The sequence below is a fragment of the Apium graveolens genome, chromosome 7 (genome assembly GCF_009905375.1).
Source record: "Apium graveolens cultivar Ventura chromosome 7, ASM990537v1, whole genome shotgun sequence".
Taxonomy (NCBI): domain Eukaryota; kingdom Viridiplantae; phylum Streptophyta; class Magnoliopsida; order Apiales; family Apiaceae; genus Apium; species Apium graveolens.
Genome location: NC_133653.1, coordinates 5374969 through 5397384, shown reverse-complemented (window position 1 = coordinate 5397384; position 22416 = coordinate 5374969). Strand labels below are relative to the sequence as shown.

Below are 22416 nucleotides of genomic sequence, written 5' to 3'. Positions count from 1 at the left end.
GCTATGAGGAGTGCTCTTACTCAGTTTGCGCAGCAACCTACAGAATCTATGTGCGAGGCTTGGGAACGCTACAAGGAAATGTTGAGAAAATGTCCACATCATGGAATGCCGGATTGGATGGTAATCACTGGTTTTTATAATGGTTTGGGGGCCCAATCTCGGCCCATGCTCGATGCAGCAGCTGGAGGCACCTTATGGGCTAAAAGCTATACTGAGGCGTATAATCTTATCGAGACGATGGCTGCAAATGAGCATCAAAACCCAACTCAAAGGATGATGTCAGGCAAGGTCGCAGGTATTCTGGAAGTTGATGCAGCCACCGCTATTGCAGCTCAGCTCCAAGCGCTATCCATGAAGGTTGATTCTCTGGCTACGTATGGAGTTAATCAAATAACTATGGTTTGTGAGCTTTGTGCAGGTTCTCATGCTACGGATCAGTGTTCTCTTGTCAACGAATCTGTTCAATATGTGAATAATTATCAGCGACAACAGCAGCCTGTGCCAGCGACCTATCATCCTAATAATAGAAATCATCCAAATTTCAGCTGGGGGAATAATCAGAATGCTATTCAGCCACCATATCAGCAAGGAGTGAGTAAACAGTTTAACCCACCTGGATTCCAGCAACCACAGCAGTATGCTACAAGGCAATCATATCCTCAACAGGGAAGTGCAGCTGCACCTACTAGTGCTGATTTTGATGAACTTAAGCTGTTATGCAAGAGTCAGGCGGTTTTTATCAAGACCTTGGAAAATCAAATCGGTCAATTAGCCAATACAGTGCTCAATCGTCAACCTGGCACTCTTCCCAGTGACACGGAAGTACCAGTAAGGAAGGAAGCTAAAGAGCAAGTCAAGGCTATTACCTTAAGGTCTGGAAAAGTAGCTGATGCTGAAAAGGCAAAAGAAGTCGAAGCTGAAGTTAGAGATGAAGAATTTAAGCAAAAGGAGAAAGCGGCGGAACCAAGGAAGACTATTGTTGAACACACTCTGCCTGAGGCTAATACAGGGGAGAAACAGCTCTATCCTCCACCACCTTTTCCTAAGAGATTGCAGCAACAAAAGCTGGATAGACAGTTCGGTAAGTTTCTGGAGGTGTTCAAGAAACTTCACATCAATATACCTTTCGCTGAGGCTCTGGAACAAATGCCTAGTTATGCGAAGTTTATGAAGACTATTCTTTCAAGGAAGGTGAAACTGGATGACCTCGAAACCGTTGCTCTCACGGAAGAATGCAGCGCTGTTCTGCAGCAAAAGTTACCACCAAAACTGAAAGATCTAGGAAGGTTCACCATTCCTTGCACCATTGGCAATCTAACTTTTGACAAGTGCCTTTGTGATTTGGGAGCAAGCATTAATCTGATGCCCTTGTCGATCTTTAAAAAGCTGGATCTGCCTGATCCAAAACCCACATACATGTCGCTACAATTGGCTGACCGTTTCATTACTTACCCAAGGGGCATAGTTGAGGATGTGCTCGTCAAGGTGGATAAGCTCTTCTTTCCTGCAGATTTTGTTATTCTGGATTTTGAGGAAGATAAGAAGATTCCCATAATCTTTGGGAGGCCTTTCTTGGCTACTGGCCGTACCTTGATAGATGTGCAAAAAGGGGAACTTACTATGCAGGTCCAAGATCAGGATGTGACTTTTAACGTATTCAAGGCAATGAAATTCCCTACAGAAGATGAGGAGTGCTTAAAAGTGGATGTGATTGATTCTGCAGTTACTTCGGAACTCGAGCACATGCTAATGTCTGATGCATTGGAAAAGGCCTTAGTGGGGGAATTTGACAGTGATGATGAAGATAGCAACGAGCAATTACAATATCTGAACGCTTCTCCCTGGAAGCGAAAGCTGGACATACCATTTGAATCTCTTGGTACTTCTGACCTCAAAAACGCTGAAGGGAAGCTCAAACCATCAATAGAGGAAGCACCTACCTTAGAGCTCAAACCATTACCTAAACACTTGAGGTATGCTTTTTTAGGTGATTCATCTACATTACCTGTTATTATTTCAGCTAACCTTTCAGGTAGTGAGGAAGACAAGCTCTTAAGGATTTTGAGAGAATTCAAATCGGCTATAGGATGGACCATAGCAGACATCAAGGGGATAAGTCCTTCATATTGTATGCATAAAATTCTGCTAGAGGAAGGTAGTAAGCCAACTGTGGAACAGCAACGAAGACTGAATCCCATCATGAAGGAGGTGGTGAAGAAAGAAATTCTGAAATGGCTAGATGCAGGCATCATTTATCCTATTTCTGACAGCTCGTGGGTGAGCCCCGTACAATGTGTTCCTAAGAAAGGAGATATCACTGTGGTAGCAAATGAAAAGAATGAGCTCATCCCTACTCGAACAGTTACAAGATGGAGAGTATGCATGGATTACAGGAAATTGAACAAAGCCACAAGAAAGGATCACTTTCCTCTTCCATTTATTGATCAAATGCTTGACAGATTGGCGGGACATGAGTATTTTTGTCTTCTGGATGGTTATTCCGGGTATAATCAGATTTGTATTGCACCAGAGGATCAGGAAAAGACTACCTTCACCTGTCCATTTGGCACATTTACTTTTCGTAGAGTTTCGTTTGGGTTATGTGGCGCCCCGGCCACCTTTCAGAGATGTATGATGGCTATATTCTCTGACATGATTGGAAATAACGTCGAAGTGTTCATGGATGACTTCTCCGTCTTTGGACACTCATATGATGAATGTTTGAATAATCTGCGCGCCGTACTCAAAAGATGCGTGGAAACTAATTTGGTGCTTAATTGGGAGAAATGTCATTTTATGGTGCGTGAAGGCATTATCCTTGGGCATAAGGTCTCTAGCAAGGGTCTGGAGGTGGACAAGGCCAAGGTGGGAGTCATTGAAAATCTTCCCCCACCTAATTCGGTGAAAGGAATCCGTAGTTTTCTCGGTCATGCGGGTTTTTATCGGCGATTCATCAAGGACTTTTCAAAGATATCTAAGCCGTTGTGCAATTTGCTTGAGAAAGAGGTGCCTTTCAAATTTGATGATGAATGTTTGGCAGCATTCGAGACTCTCAAGAAGAGTTTAATCACGACACCAGTTATTACAGCACCAGATTGGACAGAACCGTTTGAGATAATGTGTGATGCGAGTGATTATGCGGTAGGTGCAGTTCTGGGACAGCGCAAGAAAAATCTCTTCCATGTGGTCTACTATGCGAGTAAGACTTTAAATGGGGCCCAATTGAACTACACCACTACTGAGAAGGAGCTTTTGGCTATAGTCTTTGGCTTTGAGAAATTTCGATCTTATCTGCTTGGTACGAAAGTGACAATATTCACTGATCATGCAGCTATTCGCTATCTGGTTTCTAAGAAGGATTCGAAGCCGAGACTCATTCGTTGGGTGCTTTTACTTCAAGAATTTGAGTTAGAGATCAAAGATAGAAAAGGTACTGAGAATCAAGTAGCTGACCATCTCTCTAGGTTGGAGAATCCCGATTCTACTTCACAAGATAGGACGTTAATCAATGAATCTTTTCCGGATGAGCAGTTGTTTGCAATTCAGGAGGAAGAACCATGGTTTGCAGATATTGTAAACTATCTTGTCAGCAATATAATGCCTCCTAATTTGACATCCGCGCAAAAGAAGAAGTTTCTGCATGAGGTGAAGTGGTATATATGGGATGAACCATATTTGTTTAGACAGGGAGCTGACCAGATCATCAGGAGATGTATCCCGTTCTGTGAGACGGAGGGGATATTACGAGGCTGCCATTCCACGGTTTATGGTGGACACTATGGAGGTGAGAAGACGGCAGCTCGTATTCTGCAAGCAGGTTTTTTCTGGCCTACCTTGTTCAAGGATGCTCATCAGTTTGTTTTAAGGTGTGATCGTTGCCAAAGAGTGGGAAATTTGTCAAGGAAGGATGAGATGCCATTAAATGTGATGCTTGAAGTCGAGGTCTTTGATGTATGGGGAATCGATTTCATGGGGCCTTTTATCTCGTCTTGCAATAATCAGTACATCTTGCTGGCAGTCGATTATGTCTCAAAATGGGTCGAAGTTAAAGCTTTACCGACAAATGATGCAAAGGCAGTGCTAAATTTTCTTCATAAGCAAATTTTCACAAGGTTTGGAACACCTCGGGTAATCATAAGTGATGAAGGATCGTATTTTTGCAACCGTAAGTTCACTTCTATGATGCAGCGTTATAATGTGAATCATCGAGTAGCTACTGCCTATCATCCGCAAATAAATGGTCAAGCGGAAGTGTCTAATAGAGAGATAAAGCGCATTCTAGAGAAGGTTATTTGTCCGTCAAGGAAGGATTGGTCTTTAAAGCTCGATGAAGCTGTTTGGGCTTACAGAACAGCATACAAAACTCCACTTGGGATGTCATCGTTTCAGTTGGTGTACGGTAAGGGATGTCATCTACCGGCGGAGCTTGAGCATAAGGCCTACTGGGCATTGAAGAAATTGAACCTGAATTTAGATGCAGCTGGTAAGAAAAGAATGCTTCAGCTTAATGAACTTGATGAATTTCGACTTCAAGTGTATGAGAATAACAAAATGTATAAGGAAAAGGTGAAGAGGTGGCACGATAGGAAGCTACATCCTAACTTATTTGTGCCAGGGCAACAAGTTCTGTTATTCAACTCTCGGCTCCGACTTTTTCCTGGGAAGTTGAAATCAAGGTGGTCTGGACCTTTTATTGTCAAAACTGTGTTTCCACATGGAGCGGTGGAAATTTTTGAGAATGATTCGGACCAAGCATTCAAGGTTAACGGTCAGCGGTTGAAGCACTACTATGGGGACATGGCAAACCGAGAGGTGCTTAGTGCCATTTTGTTGACTACTTGAGAAAGATACGGAACGTCAAGCTAATGACGAAAAAGAAGCGCTGCGTGGGAGGCAACCCATGAATTGTTGTTACAGGAACCCTTAGAAGTTAATAACCTATCCAAAAACACAAAAAAATCAGAAAACAGGGGCTGAAAAAAAAAAATTTCCAGAGACCCTCTGCGCGCCCGCGCAGAAATGCTGAGCGGCCGCGCAGGGGTCGAGTTCCAGAATTTTTTTTTTTACAGTTCAGAAAAAAAAAAAACAAAAACACAAAAACCCATCACAACCCATAAACCCACGAATTCTTTTCCCATTACCCCATGATTTTATCCCTCAACCCCACTCCTAATCTAATTTAACCTACTCCACACCCTATATATACATACACCTATCCTACATATCTCCCACAAACTTCCTACACTTAAACCCTCTCATAAACATCAAAAATCAGTTCTTACACACTTTTATTCACAAATCAATGGCACCCAAGAGAGCACGCACTATTGACAGCAGCAGCACAGTTCCTACTGCTGATTCATCAAGGGGTACTGCTGCAAGGCCTCGGTTAACTGACAGAGCTGCGGAGGAGGAGTACACTAGGCTGTTGGGGAAGCCGATTCTGAAGGAGAGGGGGTTTTTACCATCAGGGAGGGATGGTGAGTTGTTGCCCATGATTGCAGAGAAGGGGTGGATAGCTTTTTGTGAGTCACCCGAAGCAGTACCGATGAGTGTTGTTCGCGAGTTCTACGCGAACGCGAAGGCTGAAAAGAATGGGTTTTCTGTAGTTCGTGGGCTGACGGTTGATTATCATCCTGCGGCGATTCGCCGTGTGATTGGACATCGAGAGAGGAAGCCCGAGGAGGAGAACTGAAATGAAAAGACTGCTGAGGACTTTGACTTGGATTTGATTTGTGCGACTCTCTGTCGACCGGGCACAGTTTGGAACCGCAGTCCAGCCAATAATGAGTATCGTCACTTTCCGGCGATCGCCATGAACAGGTATGCCCGTGCATGGAATGCATTTATATGTGCTAATATTTTGCCTTCTTCACATGCACACGAGGTCACAGTTGAGAGAGCACAGCTGTTGTGGGGAATTCTGAATGAGGAATACTATGTGGACCTTGGTGAGTTTATCTACCAAGGAATTCTGAAGTTTTTGAGGGGAGTAAAGCATATGAACATCCCTTATGCATCCACGGTTACAAAGCTATGCCGAGCAGTAGGAGTGAACTGGCCGGCTCATGAGCAGTTGCAGTTGCCAGCAGCTCCGATAGATTCTGGCACTCTGAATGGGATGCAGGAGTGGACCGGTGGTGAGCCTGAGGAGCATGGGCTGGGTTATCGTCTTCCAGGAGGGCGTCCAGCACGAGGTGCTACTATGGCCAGGCCAGGGCGTGGTGAGGCTGGTTCTTCGAGAGCTCAGGAGGGTGCTGGGATGGGTGATGCCCAGTATAGGAGGCTTTCACGGTGGATGGATGCCATGTATGAGACGCAGAGCAGGTTTGCTCAGGAGCTCACTCTTGCGTTAGGGACTGCTTTTCGAGGCCTTGGAGCTGATATCCAGTGGCCAGTTTTTGGTGAGGACTCTGCATACCCGCCGCCTGATACTCCACCCACTGAGGGTGATGATGATGACTCCGAGTAGGTATACCCTGTGTTCCTTTCTACTACCTTCACTGGGGACAGTGAAGATTTTAAGTTTGGGGGTGGTAGTTAAGGAATATTTTGTGTGTGTCATATAGTTGCATATTCATGATAGTTAGTTCATATAGTTGCATAATTTTTACCATATAGTTTTTTTTTATATATAGCTTTATTTGTTTGTCATATCATATAGTTCATGCATATACCATGATCCCTTTTGCAATGATTTATCGACTGAATTGTGTTATTGATGCGAGTGTAGTGATAGCATTAAAGTGATATTAAGTTGTGTAGGTTGATATGCATGCTAGAAGCACTTGTATTTTCACTAAGTCTTAGAGAATGCTTAAGGGCTAGATTGTTGTTATGATCTGATTATTTTCGAGGATAATCTATTTATTATGCTTAGAATTTGATAATAGGTTCTTAGTGGTAAAGGCATGAAAAAGAAAAAAAAATGGAGTAAGAATGGAATTTGTTCTAGTTGTGGCTAGGCGTCAAATGGCTAGTAGCCGGCTCGCATGTTATGCGAGTAGTCTAGGGTTGAGCAAGATGGAGCGAAACACACTTGCTCAGAGAAAAAAAAAAAAAAAATTTGCATAATTGATCAAGAGTGGGCTCTTTGGTATTCGAGTTATTAAGTTCTTAGGGGACTTTGTGCCTAGTGACCTAAGGCTTTTAGAGTCTGGGATCCGCTAACCTAACGCTCGTTACATGGATACCATTGTATAAGTCTTTTGTGGACCCCACTCATTGCACGGTCAAATAAGCATTTGAGTTGTAAATAAAAAGCACGATTCCGTAGTAAGCTCCAGAGTTCTTGTAGTGTTGTATATCACTTTGTGCCTAGAATTTTTATTCTTTGTATAATCGTAGGATTGCCTTGAGGATAGTCTAGTCATAGTAATTGGTCTAGTTCCGAAGCATATCTGTTAAGCATTTGCACACACCACGTTTCTGGCTGTATGTCCGTTTGCATGAGTTTATTGATCTTTAGTGTCTAACTGCATTCGTTGAGACGTGACAATTTGGTTGGTTAATTGTAGTAAGGGGGATCGTTGCATTTTCATATAGATTGCATTCATGCATATTTTTATTTGTTTTTGAGTCTGTGACGCTTGAGGACAAGCATCGATTTAAGTTTGGGGGTGTGATAGTGGCATTTTATACCACTTAGAACGTCTTAAAATGGCTTAAATTGGTGTCTTGAAATCAAGTATTTTGTGTATTTGATGCGTTTTTCTAGTGTTTATGCATTTCAGGGTATTAGTTGCATTTCGGAGGAGGAATCATCAAGAATAAGCCTTGACATGTGTTCACCATTGCGAGAGGAAAAGAACGGGCAGATTACGGCGAAGAAACGGAGCAAACCTGGATTTTTTCCAGTAGAGGCCTGCGCGCCCGCGCAGCAATGCTGAGCGGCCGCGCAGCAGCCTTGCGCGCCCGCGCAGAAATGCTGAGCGGCCGCGCAGGGTCGGGGGAAAAAAAAGATATATTATTTTAGACTTCTACTTCTGTTTGGCTTCCACTTCTATGTAATCTGAGTTTTATGGGACTATTATATAGGTAGATTTGAGACGTTTTCATAGAGAAAAAAAAGAGGAGATTATGTTTTAGATTGTGTTTGGCGCAAGAAGCGAAGGAGATAAGGAAGAAGACCGATTTAGCACACAGCAACGAAGAGGAAGCATATACTCTTGTGATTCTTGTTTCGTTGTAACGTTGGATGCTAGTTTTCTTGCTTTGACTTATTTACTCTTGTGACGTACTCTGTTTTAATATAATCAGTTTAGTTATTATTTTCTTGTGTTTGTTTATCATGATTTCATATGAACCCATGATGGCGATAAGTTCTATTATGGGCTAATCGTGATCATGGGGTTGCAACGGATTTATTATGGAATTCTTTAGTTAATTGTTTAATACTTTAGTATGTGATGATTGCATGATATCTAGTATTGATTGTGCGTATTCGTCTTATGTGCGTCGCGAACATATAAGATAGGGTGTTAATCTCTTGAGAAGCGACAATGGATCTCGAGATTTAGAACTTGCCATGCTAGCATAGGTTCATGTACGTTGTGCATGATTAGTGGGTAACTCTAACAGTTTTATTTGCCCTATGTAATCAAAAAGGGATAACTTGTGCTTAAATCGTTGTGTTGTCAATTTCTGTAGACATATAGGAACTCAACATAATTGATGACTATTCAACTTCTATCTTAATTGTGGATGTTGGTAGAATGGTATTAGTACAATGAAAGTTGGCTTTTATCAGTTTCGTGTTATTCGATTAATATCATCACTGTCACATGCTAAAGGTAATAACAATGGCTATAGAAGGAAGTAATAATGAAGTTGTGATCTCATGAGTGTTTTATATTTGATAATTTGAAGTGTTAGTTAAGTGGTTAATTAAGTAGTTAATTATAGTTAATATTTAATCAACAATTTTAAGTGTTATTATCTTAACATTGAGAAGTAGTCATACATTGGTGAGTGAGTTAAATTAGACAATAAATTAGTCTGAGTCTCTGAGGGAACGAACTAGAAAGTATTCTATATTACTTGCGAACGCGTATACTTGCGTGAATATTAGTGCGTGATTTCGCCCTAACAAGGGCGTCTGAGTGGTCCCGTTCAGATACGTAATCATACTATACCTTTAGTTGAGTTTAAACCAAGTATGTAGAGCATCTGAGACTTTTATGAGGCCCTGTGCATGTGCTAATTCTAAAAATGAGTCCCTCACAAATGACAATTTTTTTAAGTGGTTAAGTATTTCAACTGTCTTTACTAGTTTGTGGGGAGAGAGAGAATAAGAAGATTCATACACGACTTTATTTTGGGAAGTGAATAGTGTTTAAATAAAATAATGATTAACTGAAAGTCAATTCAATATTCTCATACACCTCTATATTAAAGAGGAATAGTCTGATTAATAAAAAAATAATTATTTTTATTTGAAAGAAAAGACATACATATAAGACGATTTATATTTGTCATCGGTATAATAGAAGATAAAAGACAACAGTAAAAATTTGGGGCCCTAGTTAGTATACATCACGTCTCTCGTAATATTGTGACTATACGCTGTGCCGAACAAGGTATTAACTCCCTTTTCTTTTGACACCTAGCCCATACAACTTAATGGATCAGTATGTTGTCTCATACAAAAATGAAGAAGAAACCACCATGCCCGGTTATATATTATAATTGATTTCTGAAAAATTCTTTTAAAATAGCCTAGTTTGAGTATATTTTAATATTATATTTATAATATTAATAAGAGAAAAATACTATTAAATACGTATTTAGGGGGTTATCCAAGTATATAATATATTTTTAATATATAACTCGGAGGGTTAAATGTTTCTTTTGCTCCTCCGATTTTTTGTTGTTACAATGAAAAGAATTAAATAGTATGAAAATACATATATTAGGGATTAAAGGTACTTGATTCAAGAGTTATATGTGCAAATGCATATACTTTAATGCTCAAAATGCTAATAAGTCTTAACCATATTTTAACTATTATACTGAGGTATTAGTTATGAATTTACTGATTAAATTATTTACATAACTCCTAATATATTTTTGCTTACAACACGTATGGATCAATGATACGTACGTGATTTAGTTCATATTTTTAACATTTAAATGTTAATATTCAAATGGTGGTATATAGTATTTATTAAAATCTTAAATAAATTAGTGAAAAATTCATGTGTTCTTTTCCTGGGATTCCGCAACTAAGTTGTAACCTTGAGCCAGTTTACTCATCATCTTTCACTTTTTAACAAATTAACAAGTGAAATTTTTGGTTAAAAACAAACTGAGACATTGATAATGAAGAAACAAGAATGTGCATCTTTTAATTCATTAGCATGAAAGACTGAGTCAATATGAAGGTGATGATGAAAAACATTATTATGCTAAATTACAAATCCTTTTATAAATTTAACTTTCAAAATAACAAGTTATGTAAAATTTGATATTGATTAAAAGTCAGTTCATAATAAAATTGTGATTTTGACTACAAAAAGTGATTGCTAAATTACAAATCCTTTATAAATTACAAAAAGATATTATGCATGTAATTATTATGTTTGCATGCATGTTAAAGTTTTCAATTCGAAATTGGACAGAACTCCTGAATGTTATAGCTCAGAAATTCAAGTACGTGGACGAAATTACAAGATTTTCAGCTGTATGCAAATCATGGAATTCTGCAGCTTCTGAACTGAATAACCAGCTGACGTCATTCCTGCCACACAAATATCCCTGGTTGCTCCTTGCTGAAGACACTGGATTAGACATAAGTGCATGTAAGGTTGGAGGAGATGATCAAACACTACCAGACCCTGATCTTATAATTAAGAATATTCCTAGTACTCGTGGTTTGTTCAGTCTAAAAACAAAAAAGATATACTATCTTGATTTGCCCCAGGCTGCAAACAAAGTAATACTAGGAACAAACAAAGGATGGTTGTTAACGCTAGGCGGAGATTTAGAAATTAATCTATTGCAGCTCATGTACAAGGTTGAATACAAGTATAAAACCTCTAATGCAGCTCATGTACAAGTACATTTTCAAATTGCACAAGTACATATGTACATAAGTATAAACCCTGCAATGTGAAGACATATGTACAAGTACATTTTCAACTTATGATTTTCTGTTTTTGTTTAGAATAAAAGGACAATGTAAGAAGACATTGACTTGTTTGTGGGCTGTCCACTTTCATGCCACAGTTAAATTTTGATATCCTGTTTTGAATTAGTCTGATGTTAATTTCATTTTTTGCCACAACTGCTGCCTCTCCGATACACTTTTGTTAAATACTACATTTAATAATAAGAGCGTGTATGTCGAGCCCCTGACCCCCAATATAAAGAATTGAGGGGCACGTTGGGAGTACTAAATAGTGGTATTATCTGCTTGCTGGCTTCACATTCTGAGGTTTTGAGTGATTGCCTTAGTTTTATGGACATGTAGTATCTTGTCCACGTGAAGACCCATTGGGCTTCACCTGCTTTTAAAGTGACTGTATTTTATTCGGGACATTTTGTGGGCCTTTACTCAACATATCATCATCAATTCATCATCCATTCGTGGGCCGTTTATATGTGTATCATCACCCATTTGTGGTGGCCATGCACAATATTCATTTTGCTCATTTTCCTCAAAGTATCCTTTTCAATGCATTTCCAACCAGAGGAATGGATATTTTCTCACTATGTATTTTTCTAAAATGTAATGCAAATTTAATTTAAAAGCTTATTTTATTGGAAGCTAGTTCTGTCGGGCTATTATTGCTAATCATATGTCCGCTCTAACTTTTTGTAGATAGGAAAAACCCTAGACGGTATAAATTAACGGGTAGACGATGCGATCTCCCTGCTCGATTCACAAAAAATTTAAGTGTTAAGTCTATCCACAAAAAATATTAGCGGACAAATGGTTAGAACAACGGCTGACCGTTGTTGCCATCTACACCTCACATCAGCCGGATTAAATCGGTTGACTCAGTTTATATGTATTGACTCGGATTAAATCGGTTGATCAAACGATAAACAAAGACAATCTACACTTGCAGCTACAGTACTAGTACAAAGATGTACTTGCACTAATGTCTTTGACGATCCACGCATGCAAATTTTGGTACAGTCCAAACAAAACAGTATCACCATTATTTGAGTATCCAATCAAACAGAAATCATACATTACACACAGCCAGACAACAAAAAAGCGTAAAGTAGGTTGTAGTTAAAATGGTTAGTAGTCTCTGACGAGGAAGACGTTAGGATTCTTGACGACAATATCATACATGTAGACGGAGTTGAACTTGTGAAAATCCTTAGGAAGCGAAATGAGATCAATCGATGAGGTTTTATGAAACTGCAAGAGCTCGATATCGCCGTAGTATATATCCCATCCAAGCTCTATCAGCATTTTTCGCAGTGAGCTGTAGGATGAGACCACCTGTCCAGTTGGTAAGTGCACCAGTACCTTCCTTCGACTCGATTGTTGATCCAATGTTGAGCCTTCATTGAGGCGCATGATCCCATTCTTGAATACCCAAACTCCAGACATTTCGAAATTTAAAGAAAAAAATGTACAGGCAGAAAGAAGGCTTAGTGTTTTTGGTTGTTGGTGAAGAGGAAAGGCAGAAGGAGAAGCTATATATAGTGCTGGGGATGGATATTATTGGGTATCAAATGATAAGCATGTTTGGCTTTGGTGGAGAATATAGATATTGTGGGACCTTAATGTGTGAAAGATTTAGGGCACAAATTGATGCCATTAATTAATTGAGTAGGGCTTTTCTGGCTTGCAAAGTTACATATCATCCAATTACATATGGGATCTTTTAGGTAAAAATCTTGTGGGTCTTTATTAATGGCGGGAATCTTATTGTTATTTGTCAAATATTTTCTTACAAAAATTTTATCCATAGAGAAACGTCAGAGCAAGTCCAATAGTGTTCTAATGGGTTCCTTATAAATATTATAAAATATTAGCTCTTAGTGATTTAAGACATGATTTTGAAATTGAACTCCAACAATGATCCTTATCTTTATTCCTTATTAATATTATATTAATAAATTTGAAAATATACGTGGAAGAAAGAGAGAGAAAAAAGTAAAAAAAGAAAGAGAGATGAATTTTTTATTGCTAAAAGTGTTATAAGGGAGCACCAGAAGTTCCTTAAAGATAAAGAAGGAAGGCCATGTCTTAGTGATTTAAGAAAGCACGCTATTTTTTGTCAAAATCCTTATATTGAATTTAAGAGCTCATATAAGGGAGCTGTTATATAAGGGAGCTGTTGGACTTGCTCTTAGAAGCTTAAAAAATAGTACAAAAAATTGTTATAAAATGACGTGTCATGACTTGTGACAGTATAGAATGATGGCTTGTGACGGTATGAAATGATATGAAATGATTTTATAAGTGTTTTTGATATAAATGTAAATGTCAATTTTTATTTAGTAAATAAAAATTTGATATATGACATTTTATAATTTTTTTAAAAACTAATTTGGAACTTTAAATTATAGGAACTTACAGATAGAACGAAAAATGTTGTGCACACATATCACATGTTGCTCACGTGCACCTCCTTTGAGGTAATATATACTTCAGTTTCTGCTCATGTTTTATTTATTCGAAAATTTATAATTGGAATTTAAGGGTGAGTGGGTGACCTCTGGGACCATTTGTACAACCCTTCCGTTACTCACGGTGATGTACAGAATTTGATATTCAATAACATAATTATTAGAGTCCTCAACTATTCAAAATTTGAATATATTATTTTAGAACAATATAACATGCCCAAAATATTTTTCAAATTTTTTTCCAAAATTATATATGTCATCTTTTAATTTGAGAATACATATTAGCACACTATGGCCCCATTTCATTTATGAATGAATATCCAATAATACGCTGATAACTCATTATTCGAGAACGAATTTTGAAATTTTAACATTTCTCTTTATTTTACTTGAAAGAATATTTTAATTAAAATTATCTCATCATTATCAAAAATAAATAATCCTGCAATTAAAGTATATATGAGAAACATGTATATTTAAGAAAATATCTATAAATCTTTTTTTACAAATTAAATACACCCATATTATAACATTCATGTGACATTTTTTTTTTAACCAAGACAAACCGCATTTAAACGACATGATCCGACTCTGGAGGCATAATCATAAATTTTCCTCCCATAGAATTCGAACCTGTAATCAAGAAATAGTTATCACCTCTCTAATCAATTTTAACAATTTTTACAGGTCACGTGACATACTCTATATATAACTAAATACCAATTTTCCCAATTGGAGAATGGAGTCCATGGAGGCATGGACCATTCATAGATAGGAAGCAAACAGGCAGATGGAGCTTCACGTGGAGTGAATAATTTAAAAAGAAAATGAAGCATATTCATCGACGCCTTTTCACCATATATACAACCTTTTCAACATATATACCAGTTGTTGGTCCTGCTGGTCCTGCTTATTAACCCTATGTTTTCTATTTTTGGCCAGTCTTATATATAGATTCGTTGTATACAGATTTGGTAAATTGGTTACGGTCTTTTGAGCATACTACCGTAATATAATAAATTCGAGTCGAATTTTGTCCTGAATCCGGTTTATATTGGCCTTTTAAATGAACCCAGTCAAGAACAATATTTTAGTTGAACGAAAAGTGATAGCTGAACACTATTTTAATCACAAATTTTTTAAATTGAGCCGAATGCGAATAAAATTTGAGTCAAATTGAATCGAGTTATTTACTATCAATTCATATATTTTGTACCCAACTAATCCAACTAATCCCATTATTTACATCTTGCACAAATTATAACTAAAAATCAAATGATTTCGAAGAAAATTATTACATTCACTTTTTTCCTTTTCTAGGGTTGATATAAAAGAAGACTGAGTTTAATAAACTAAATAAAATACTTGTTTTAATATCAGATTAAACTAGCTCGAGCTGAATCAACATGAAGCGAGCCGAACTTGCATTTTTTTCATGAATAATTCCAATAGCGTTGAATAAGTGTTAACATAGATAAACTAGCTAAAACAATTGGATTTTAAATTCTTATTCTGTTCTGGGTTACTAAACAAAAAAAAAGAGAATTTATGTTTTTACGTCGATTTCATATGAATTCTTAATTTTCATGTATTCATACTCATACCTAGTCCAATTTGATTCGAGGAGCCACAGAAGAATTTCAAATTCGAACCCCCAAATTGAAGTTATCACTAAAATATACAGTTCATTCACTATTAACACAAGCTTATAGTCAGCTGAGTGTTAGGCTTCAGAGCATCCACAGCGTGGATCCCATTCATACAACGGATCGCGTGAAATGGTTTTTAAATGAAAAAAAGAGACTTTTAACTGTTGGAGCAAACTCAAACAAAGTGGGCAGTCCAAATTTGGAAGTCCCGTCCCATTTTAATATTTTATTTACTTAATTGTTAAAATTTGACAAAACAACGTTAAAATTTTATGTTATCAAAATCTACACAACTTAAGTTTAGTATAATGAAAATATCGAGAATTGTGAAATGAGTCGCATGACTGCAACGATTTGGCCGGTTTATTTTCTAATTCCACTTTTTCTTAGATGGAATGTGGATGGGGTCTAAAAAATAAGAAAGTGATCGCGGATGTTTTTAGTGAAGAATATAGATATAGTGGGACCGATATGCGTCAAAAATTTTAGGCACAATTGATGCTGTTACTATTTTTGCTGAGTTACATTATCATCCAATCATATGGGATCTTTAGGTAAGAATCTTGCGGGACATCATTAATAAGGGGAATCTTGGCCAATATACTCCCCAAAAAATTTAACCAAATTTTACGAATACACTCAAGAGAGAGAAGAAGCTTGTGCCCACATCTCACATGTTCCATAGTGAAATTTTTTGCTTTATACGAATCAACCATCCATTAAGTCTCAATATTTTATAAAAAATTGAAAAATGTTAATGAGGTACCCGGCAATACTCCATATATAATAAATTTCAAAATCCATAGTTCATATTATGCTTTATACGAATTTCGTCGGTTTAGTAACTTTGAAAATATCTGCGAAATCAATAATAGAAATTGATAATTGATAATTAATAGGAGCGTATAAAGCTTTCCACTAATTCTATTCATAATTTAAAGTGGATTCTAACAAATATAAGTCCCGAAAATGATATTATACTCATTAACACTCTCTCTAAATCGTACGATTCATTTCGATACGACTGACAATAACAACAAATAAATATATATATATATATATATATATATATATATATAGTAGATAACCCGCATACGCTATATTTCGAATGCGGGCCGGGTAAACCCTAGAGATTCACGCAACAGCTTGAAAATTACGTGAAAAAACGTAAACCGCATTTAAGCGGCAAACTCTAGCTCAAGAGGCATAATCATAAATTCTCCTCCCGTGAGATTCGGACATATGATCAAGAGGATAGTCACTACAAGAAAACAGGGTAAAACCGATCGGACATAACCGACCGACGTCGATTTGGTCACCTTAAAACCGACCGAAGTTAGTGGTCGGTTGTATGCCAACTAAACGACACCGTATCGATGACGTGGCACACATAAAACCGACCATCCACTGGTGGTCGGTTTTATTGAAAAAAAACGACACCGTTTTGCTGATGTGTCACTTTTAAAACCGACCACCTGCATGTGGTCGGTTATATCCACAAATTCTGCAGGTTAAAACCGACCATATATGGTGGTCGGTTTTGTAGAATAATAAAAAATTAATTTAAAGTACAAAAAAAAGTACTCGTTATAGAGAAAACAGTGTCGTTTTATTCTTCTACCTAAAACCGACCGCTGACGATCGGTTTTAACCTATTTTTTTTAATTTTTTTGTTATATCCCTCATTTCTTCATTTTGGGCAAAAAATTAAAAAGACATAAGTGATTGAGGATTGAAGTGGAGGAGTTTTAGAAAATTGTAAGTTCTTTCCATATTTTGTAATTAATGTGTGTGTGTGTGTTTATGTTGGTGTATGTATTTAATATTTTTATTTTTTTATATAATATTTGTTGTGAGAATTGAAGTTTGGTAGTAGATAATTTGTAATTTAGTTTCATTTATTGTAATTATAGTGTGTGTGTGTGTTTTATGAAATACATGAATAATTATGAGATTAATGATAAATTATTTGTTAAATATGTTTTTTTTTTTAAAAAATATTATTGTAGATGGAAATCATTGATCGAAGTTGGATTGGTAATTAATTGCAAAGCGATAAAATTTCATTGACCCCGGAATATAGAATTGGTGTAGAAATTTTTTTAAAATTTGCTAGCGAAAATGAAATGGAAGATGGTACAATGAAGTGTCCGTGTAAAGATTGATGATGTTAAATTTCATTTGCTCGCTAAAGGGATGTTTGAGGGTTATACCGTGTGGACGTCGCACGGTGAAAAAATAGGAAGAAAACGTAGTCGAACATCACATCATCGTAATTGTGTTCGGGAACCTTCGAGAGTAGAAAAATCGGTAGATTTGAATGCGATGTTACATGATTTAGCCGGTGAAAATTATCAATTTTATGAAACTACGGATATGGGAACTATGAATGTAGAAGAAGCTCCAAATGATAGTGCTAAAAAATTGTACGAGGTTATTGTTGAAAATGGAGCACCTATTTATCCCGACAATACAAAGTACACAAGATTAAGCTTTACCACCAAATTATTGGAATTCAAAAATAACTCGCATTGTAGTAATAAAGCTTTTGATAGTTTGCTTAAACTTCTTACAGATGTGTTACCAAAAAAACATACATTACCCGAAAGTTATTATGCAATGAACTCGATACATGAGTTCAAATATCCAATTCAAATATCCAGTTCAAATATCCAATTCAATCTCTTGGAAAGGAAGGAACTCGATACATGAGTGATGATGAACGAGAGTTAGCGCAAGAATATGTTATTTTAAACTCTCCTGAAGTTCAACCTTATCTAAGGTACCAAAATCTTACTTTAAAAAATATGCGTAATAATTTTTGTTAATGACACATGCATGATTTTTGTTAATTTCTGTTTATATTTTAGGAAGTATCAAGATCGTGTTATGCGACAACGCCCGAAAACAACACCTCAAGATTTAGATCGTATTGTCAAAAGTCGATTTAAAACTTGGTTTAAACAAAAGGTATTTATCTATTTTTAATTTGCATGATTCAGTACTCGCAGTTTGTTCAGTCTAGAAACACAAAAGATATACTATCTTGATTTGCCCCAGGCTACAAACAAATTAATACTAGGAACAAACAAACCAAATAGCATATACTTTACCGACGAGTTGTGGAAGTGGTTTTGGGCTACAGGAGGAGGTCATGATATGGGAATTTTCAATGTGCAGACGGGCGAAATGCAGCCTCATTTTTCAGGGATATCTATTCATAATTTCTCTCCACCACTTTGGTACATCTAAATAATTGGGCACCATAATTACTCTTCTTTTTCCTACTTGTTTTTCGGGTTTGTACGGATATCAACTATGGAATTCAAAGGTTTTGTTTACTGAACTGTTTACTGATAACCAGCTTCTGTGTTCTTTTGCTAGTTATAACCAGTTTATGTGGTTTATTAAAAGAGAATAAAATGCATACAGTAATGACCAGTCTTTAAATTACTCTGTTGTTTAGCATAAAGAAAGCATATATAGAGTTCTGGTAGATCATAGCATCAATTCATTAATCGTTTAATATCTGGATGCAGAAACAAAAGCAATAGGTAAGTACTTAATATGAGCATGAGTAAACTCTTAGCAAACAATTTTGTAAACGCAATATTTTCTACAGAGAGGCGCTTAGGACTATCTAACAGGTAAATCTAATAATGTAAAAAGAGGGAACTACCTACAAGGTCATGAATATGATTGATTAAACGCAATATTCATGAAAATACACTACTGCAACAAGCAACCTAAATTACAGATGGCCAGGTTTCTGATTTTCAAATTGCACACTCTGTTTTTTAACTTGTGATTTTCTGTTTTTGTTTAGAATAAAAGGACAATGTAAGAAGACATTGACTTGTTTGTGGGCTGTCCACTTTCATGCCACAGTTAAATTTTGTTATCCTGTTTTGAATTAGTCTGATGTTAATTTCATTTTTTGCCACAACTGCTGCCTCTCCGATACACTTTTATGCGTGCCGAGTCCCCGTCCTTCAATGTAAAGAATTGAGGGGGACGGAGGGAGTACTAAATTGTGGTATTATCTGCTTGCTGGCTTCACATTCTGAGGTTTTGAGTGATTGCCTTAGTTTTATGGACATGCAGTATCTTGTCCACGTGAAGACCCATTGGGCTTCACCTGCTTTTAAAGTGACTGTATTTTATTCGGGACATTTTGTGGGCCTTTACTCAACATATCATCATCAATTCATCATCCATTCGTGGGCCGTTTATATGTGTATCATCACCCATTTGTGGTGGCCATGCACAATATTCATTTTGCTCATTTTCCTCAAAGTATCCTTTTCAATGCATTTCTAACCAGAGGAATGGATATTTTCTAAAAAGTAATGCAAATTTAATTTAAAAGCTTTTTTTATTGGAAGCTAGTAATCATATGTCCGCTCTAACTTTTCGTAGATAGGAAAAACCCTAGACGGTATAAATTAACGGGTAGACGATGTGATCTCCCCGCTCGATTCACAAAAAATTTAAGTGTTAAGTCTATCCACAAAAAATATTAGCGGACAAATGGTTACAACAACGGCTGACCGTTGTTGCCATCTACACCTCACATCAGCCGGATTAAATCGGTTGACTCAGTTTATATGTATTGACTCGGATTAAATCGGTTGATCAGTATCATGTAATATATATAGCTGGTACAAACGATAAACAAAGACAATCTACACATGCAGCTACAGTACTAGTACAAAGATGTACTTGCACTAATGTCTTTAACGATCCACACAAATTTGGTACAGTCCAAACAAAACAGTATCGCCATAACATTATTTGAGTACCCAATCAAACAGAAATCATACATTCCACACAGCCAGACAACAAGAAAGCGTAAAGTAGATTGTAGTTAAAATGATTGCTATAACCTAGAGGTTAGCAGTCTCTGACGAGGAAGATATTAGGATTCTTGACGACAATGTCATACATGTAGACGGAGTTGAACTTGTAAAAGTCTTTAGGAAGCGAAATGAGATCAATCGATGAGGTTTTATGGAACTGCAAGAGTTCGATATCACCGTAGTATATTTCCCATCCAAGCTCCATCAGCATTTTTCGCAGTGAGCTGTAGGATGAGACCACCTGTCCAGTTGGTAAGTGCACCAGTACCTTCTTTCGACTCGATTGTTGATCTAGTGTTACGCCTTCATTGAGACGCATGATTCCATTCTTGAATACCCAAACTCCAGACATTTCGAAATTGGAATAAACAAAATAGGATTCTTTGTGGTTGATGTAAATGTATAAGCAGAAGGCTTAGTGTATTTTGTTGTTGATGAAGAGGAAAGGCAGGAGGAGGAGCTATATATAGGGCCGGGGATGGATATAATTGGGTATCAAATGATAAGCATGTTTGGCTCTGGAGGAGAATATAGATATTGTCGGACCTACATGTGTGAAAGATTTAGGGCACAATTGATGCTATTAATTAACTAGGCTTTTGTTGATTTACATATCATCCAATCATATGGAATCTTTTAGGTAAGAATCTTGTGGGCCTTCCTTAATGGCTGGAATCTAATTTCTATTTGTCAAATATTTTTTTTATCCTAAATTATAAAAATATATACTCTCTCCATGCCATTTGATTTCTATATGAATGAAATTGACAGGAGATTAAGAAAAAATGTAATTTAATGTAAAAAAGTAAGACAAGTGGATAAAATAAAGGAACCAATCAATATTATATATTATATGCATAAAAATGATGTATGGAAAGAAACTAGTGGTTGTAATTAATTTTAATATTATAAAATTTTATTATTTTAATAATTTTTTAAATATATAAAATTGAATGTAATATTAAAAAAACATATAAAAATGAACGAGACAGCCGGAATAAACACTTACGGTAAGGACAGAAGAAGAGAGCTGTGCCCACATATCACATGTTGCTCACGTCAACCAACTGTGTCCTAATATGTTGATGTCGAGAGGGTCCTTAGTTACTCTCTCGTCCAAACATAAAGAATTGATTGGGATGGAAGTATAATATTGGGTAACTAGTTCATACTTTTGTTTCTGCTCATGTATTCGAAAGTTTATAATTAGAATTTTAATTAAGTGTGACTTCGTGGTCTATTTGTACCACCCTTTTTCAAAAATAGGATGGTGCATGTCTGCATGATTGTGTTTAATTATAAAAAATTAATAAAATAATCTAAGTGATCAATTATTCAAAATAAATATTTTATTAATATGTAGTTTGCGACGAAATTTTCTTTTACCATATGTAGAGAATTTAGAGAAGATTTTAATAAAAATTAACTCGTCAATGTAAAGAAAATAGTCCTGTAAATAAAATATTAAGAGAAAATTGTATGATTTTATAGAAAGCAAACAGGCAGATGGAGCTTCACGTGTAGTGAATGAAGCATATTCATCGACGCCTTTTCACCATGGAGCCATATATGACCAGTTGTTTTGGTCCTCCTGGTCCTATTTATTAACCTTATATTTTCTATTTTTACAAGTCTTATAATTTCCGTGTATACAGATTTGGTAAATGGGCAAGGTCTTTTGAGCGTACTCCCTCCGTCTCTAAAAATATTTTCTATTTATTTTGAACACATTTGTCAATTCATATTTTTATTATAAATATCTTTAATTTTGTATTAGTATTAAATATAAAAATTTCATTGTATTAAAATACTCATTAATCTGAATCCAATAAAATCACTCATGATTATGTTTGATCTTATAGATAAGACGTAAATTAGTAGTCAATCGATTACCATGAACAGTATAAAAAGTCAAAATATGAAATGTTTTTTGGTACGGAGGGAGTATTAAATAAGGACAGTAAACAAACTGTTAAATATATGATCATATTGGGGCCTTCCTCTAACACCTTAAGGTTTTAGATGAGTAGGTTACTCAACATGGTATAACATGGTATCAGAGCTTAGGCTGGCGGGAGAACTAAGGTTCGATTTCCAGCCACCGCTAACATTCTCACAATTTAATGTGGACACTAAAGGCAATTAATGCCCCAAAGATGGGCGTTGGTGTTCCACTCTTCGACCCATAAATGGGCTTTCGAATGAGGAGAAGTTTTAAATATATGATCTTATTGGGGCATTCCTCTAACACCTTAAGGTTTTAGATGAGCCCCAAAGATGGGCGCCGGTGTTCCACTCTTCGACCCGTAAATGGG

General features: G+C 36.6%; 2 protein-coding genes and 1 non-coding gene across 3 annotated transcripts; all 3 read right to left on the bottom strand.

The window, feature by feature from the left end:
* On the bottom strand, positions 1-107 carry LOC141675537 (small nucleolar RNA R71). The gene has a single exon (XR_012556185.1). It is a non-coding gene; the product is annotated as a small nucleolar RNA R71 (small nucleolar RNA).
* An 11899-nt stretch (positions 108-12006) lies between these two features.
* Positions 12007-12615, bottom strand: LOC141672953 (flowering-promoting factor 1-like). The gene has a single exon (XM_074479648.1). The coding sequence runs from the start codon at positions 12566-12568 to the stop codon at positions 12251-12253; it is 318 nt and encodes a 105-aa protein (XP_074335749.1). The 5' UTR covers positions 12569-12615; the 3' UTR covers positions 12007-12250.
* Positions 12616-19889: 7274 nt separating this feature from the next.
* Positions 19890-20521, bottom strand: LOC141672908 (flowering-promoting factor 1-like). The gene has a single exon (XM_074479607.1). It carries the CDS (start codon positions 20451-20453, stop codon positions 20136-20138), a length of 318 nt encoding a protein of 105 aa, XP_074335708.1. The 5' UTR covers positions 20454-20521; the 3' UTR covers positions 19890-20135.
* Positions 20522-22416: the final 1895 nt, after the last annotated feature.

What these genes read in the sequence shown, in the direction of transcription:
- LOC141672908 (XM_074479607.1), bottom strand. Translation starts at nt 20,453, where the DNA reads ATGTCTGGAGTTTGGGTATTCAAGAATGGAATCATGCGTCTCAATGAA.
- LOC141672953 (XM_074479648.1), bottom strand. Translation starts at nt 12,568, where the DNA reads ATGTCTGGAGTTTGGGTATTCAAGAATGGGATCATGCGCCTCAATGAA.